This window comes from Enhydra lutris, unplaced genomic scaffold (genome assembly GCF_002288905.1).
Source record: "Enhydra lutris kenyoni isolate GAN:26980312 unplaced genomic scaffold, ASM228890v2 scaffoldscaffold19, whole genome shotgun sequence".
Classification (NCBI taxonomy): domain Eukaryota; kingdom Metazoa; phylum Chordata; class Mammalia; order Carnivora; family Mustelidae; genus Enhydra; species Enhydra lutris.
Window position 1 is genome coordinate 1,446,064 of NW_019154103.1, and position 4,440 is coordinate 1,450,503.

At 42.4% G+C, this 4,440-nt stretch overlaps 1 protein-coding gene across 1 annotated transcript in view; it reads left to right on the top strand.

The window, feature by feature from the left end:
* Positions 1-1,116: 1,116 nt before the first annotated feature.
* The window catches only part of LOC111148238 (hexosaminidase subunit beta), a 49,016-nt gene continuing 45,692 nt past the window's right edge, over positions 1,117-4,440 (top strand). Inside the window, exon 1 of the mRNA XM_022504701.1 lies at positions 1,117-1,245. Coding sequence (XP_022360409.1) covers positions 1,117-1,245 — 129 coding nt within the window. The remainder of the gene's footprint in view (positions 1,246-4,440) is intronic.

Sequence of the window (4,440 nt, forward strand, 5' to 3'; positions counted from 1 at the left end):
CCACCTTTGGTTTTTAATTCCTCAATCCTACCTGTAAAATCTAACAAAAGAAGCACTTTTTAAAGGACATACAGCAAGCTCCTTGCTTCTCTGTCAGCTTACGAATGAGCAGACTGCGGCCCGCAGACTGCTGTGGGCATCTGTAACAGAGTTAGAATCAATCATCCAACCTCAGATGACCTGTTTCTGATTGTGTGCTATCTGGCTTCTCTTAGGGTAAAGGCTTTCGAGGCTCACAGCACAGAGGTAGTTTGTGTCGAAACTTCCTGGGCAACCTAAGAGACACACCAAGAAGACTCGTGTCCAAACAAAGCTGTTGGGAGTTAAGGGTTTCAAAATCAGGAGGAGTTGTGGTTTACAATCAGTGAAAATAGATAAATTATACTTTCATGGGAGACAGATTGACAAGGGGAAACTCAAACATCACTGAATCGTCTGTGAGAGCACACCCATTTTTAAAAGACCCAGACAGAGTACTAACACAACCTCTACTTTTAATTCTTTTTTTTTTTAAGATTTTATTTATTTATTTGACAGACAGAGACCACAAGCAGGCAGAGAGGCAGGCAGAGAGAGAGGAGGAAGCAGGCTCCTTGCTGAGCAGAGAGCCCGATGCGGGGCTCGATCCCAGGACCCTGAGATCATGACCTGAGCCGAAGGCAGCGGCTTAACCCACTGAGCCACCCAGGCGCCCCACTACTTTTAATTCTTAAAAGATGGATTATTTTACAATAGAATATTGAATACAAGGTACTAATACAAGCCATTAACTTTTTGGCAAAGAATAAATCGGGTCCCTAACTTCAGGTGCTACACCAAAATCAGTTCTGTTTAGATTGTTCAGTCTAAAAATGAAACCACTAAAGAACTAGAAAAGCACCAATTTAAGAAAAGCCTACATCCAGAATTTCATTTCAAGCTGGCAAAGCCTAAAAGCCAAAAAAAAAGGGGAAGATTCCACAAAGAAAAAGATAGAAAAGAAGGAAGTTTAAAGCATCTAAACAAGAGAGGAGTGAGGGAAGGGAACCTGGCCAAACAAAATTTTCCAGCTCATCATCCACGTTAAAAGACAAGTATCGAACCAGAAAATGCTGGCAACTCAAGGAGCGGGCAGAGATGGCCACAGTCACTGGGAAACTGTTACTAATGGGAGGACATGGCATGCAAACTGGCCACTCGTGTCCCACGGCGGGCAGGTGTGGCAGACATCACCACACCCTTTCTGCGGAACACTTGGAACAGCAGGTATTAAAATACAGTTTGTCGGGCACCTGGGTGGCTCAGTGGGTTAAGCTGCTGCCTTCGGCTCAGGTCATGATCTCAGGGTCCTGGGATCGAGTCCCGCATCGGGCTCTCTGCTCGACAGGGAGCCTGCTTCCCTCTCTCTCTCTGCCTGCCTTTCTGTCTACTTGTGATCTCTCTCTGTCAAATAAATAATAAATAAAATCTTTTAAAAAAATAATAATAAATAAATAAAATACAGTTTGTCTTTTTAAGGATTTTATTTATTTATTTGACAGAGAGCGAGAGATCATAAGTAGGCAGAGAGGCAGGCAGAGAGAGGGGGAAGCAGGCTCCCTGTCGAGCAGGGCTTGATCCCAGAACCCTGAGACTATGACCTGAGGTGAAGGCAGAGGCTTAACCCACTGAGCCACCCAGGCGCCCCTAAAATACAGTCTTAAAAAACTTCTACACTAAATGAAACAAGATGGGATTGGGAGGGAGACAAACCATAAATGACTCTTAATCTCACAAAACAAACTGAGGGTTGCTGAGGGGAGGGGGGTTGGGAGAAGGGAGGTGGGGTTATGGACATTGGGGAGGGTATGTGCTATGGTGAGTGCTGTGAAGTGTGTAAACCTGGCAATTCACAGACCTGTACCCATGGGGATAAAAATATATTATATGTTTATAAGAAATAATAATAATAAATTAAAAATTAAAAAAAAAAAAAAAACTCCTACACTTTGCTCCAGTAATTCTACTTCCAGGAAAGAATCAGAGATCTGTAAAAAGATTTTTACCTCAAGGTGTTTATCACCAATTATTTATGGAAGTGAAAATTTCTGAAAAATATAAATGTCCCCAAATGAACTAAAAATGTGCTATCCAACAAGACTCATATTTTGAAGGGATATTTAATAAAAAAGGAAAATGTTCGTGGTGTTTAAAGTGACAAAACACTGGAGAGAGCATGATTATAATTTTATAAAATACATATATGAACAGTGGTAATCACTAGATATAGTTACAGATAGTTTTGTTTGTTTTCTTCTTGTACTTTTCTGTGTTTTCCAGACTTTCTCAAATAATAATAATGTAAGTGTGTTTGGTGGTGTGGTGTCCGTTTGGGGAGATTTGTGGAATAGTAGCCCAGGGGACAGTGTTCTAGATAGTTCCGTGCCCCTCCCACACCCACACACATGTTTAAAACATCTTGTTGGAACCCCACAAAGGACTCTAAAGTTGAGACTACACAGGTGGGTTACCAGCTAAGCTATCTTAATGAGAAATTGGGCAGAGTGAATAGCAAATTTGATGAAATCATTTCTTCATAAAGCTGTAAATACTACAGAAGACACATAAGAACATAAACGACTGCAAGATCAAAAACTCTGCAGAACAAATCCACTAGGAGTGAAGGAAAATTTATAGACCGAATTCTTTTTCTTCAGCCAGTTCCCTGTGAGTGTCCAGTTTAATGACTGCTTAAATTATATCTGCAATTTTCTGAGCCGTTCACTTAAAACTTTTCAAGTTTGTAAACCAACACATCAACAATTCCCAATCAATGGGATAGCATTTCTCCAGGGAGCTATGAAAATATACCTTGCATTTTAAATGTAATAAAAAGCATGACTAAACATGCCTCTGTTCTTCATAACGTAGAAGTACAACATCTGGTCATAAAAAAAAATGCATTATACAGAGTTGTAAGGATGCCAGATCTTTATTACAGAGAACTGTTTTATCCATTTAGCCCAATTTTCCAGATGTTTTATTACTTGGAGACAGGAGAATTGTTGAAACTAGTGATTGAAGCCTGTGTATTTCAGGGGGCTCGTCTGCAAGCCATAGGAAGCATTTCAGGGACAAGTAATTTATGACAGGCCACAAGGCAATGCTTGAGGATGCCTGTCATCTCATTTGTCACAAGTAATCCCAACAAAGGGCAAAAGACCCTATTTTGGAAACACCAGCTCCATTTGCAAAAATTGCCTCTTAGGCAAGCACTTAGTTGTCATTTCACATGCAAATGTTATGCACCTAATTGGAGCAATTTCCATAATAGTAGGTCCAGTTGGCAGTGACAATGAAAATGGCCCAGGTTGACTGGGATCAGAGGCCTGGTTCTCATTGTCTACTAGCAGCAAAATTCTCACTTGGACCAGTAGGAAGTCTAGTCTTCATAAGGACAACAGGATCAGGCTCAGCAGGAGCAGGTGTCACTTCCCCCATCTTTTCAGCAACAGGACTCCACCTCTTAAACACACACACACACACACACACACACAAATTAAAGCTTGCAGAGCAGTAGCCTTGGGGCATTACTGGAGTTGGCCCTCGCAGCCAGAGTCTTAGCAGCTAATTAGAAGGTACCAAACTGTGGTCCATCCTCTCTACCTGTCAATCCAAGTACACCTGATGGGAAGTGAAATCTGTTTTAGCTTCACATCTCTGAAGTTAGCATCCCTGCTTTTGCTTCACACTCAAAGGTGGGGAAAAACTCTCCGGGCATCTTGGAGATGTATTCTCAGGCTAAAAGGGCCACAGTTGCATACTGATCCAAGTCAATGTGTCTACAAGCTTCAGGTAATCTATTTGTTGTTGCTGTTGTTATTCTCCTAAATGCTGGGAGCCTCTGGTATTAGATACAGTGAGGCATATCCTCTCCCTGACAACTTTGCTACCATGTGTTTTATTACAGTGAAAGAGCCTGAGACCACATTTGGCCCCAGGTACCAGTGTTGATTAACAGGTGTTATGCCCCAATAATGGGTCCGTGATTAAAGGAGCGAGACTGATACAAAGTGAAGGTCAAGCAAAGCTTTATTTCGCGCCAAGCATCAAGAATCTAACCGAACGTTCGGGGCCGCACCTCTTTCAAGAGAGGGTGACCCTTCTCTGTTTCACAGACTAGCTTTTAAGGGCAAAGACCATGCAGTTGGGCCTAGCCACGCACAGGTGGCCAATGAGATTGTAACACACACAGGAAACTCCACAGTGATGCTAGGTGACCAACTGAGTTACAATTTACCCTAGTAGACATTTGAACCAGCCTATTCCACCTTGATTGGGATTGGCACCCAAAGGGCGGGGCCCATACTCCTTGGTAACCAGGGAGACAGTATGCATCACCCCACTGATAGGATGTCTCCACCTGGCCTGACCCACCTTTGTATCTGGGCTTTGTTACCGGAAGCTGGTTTCTGGGACTTG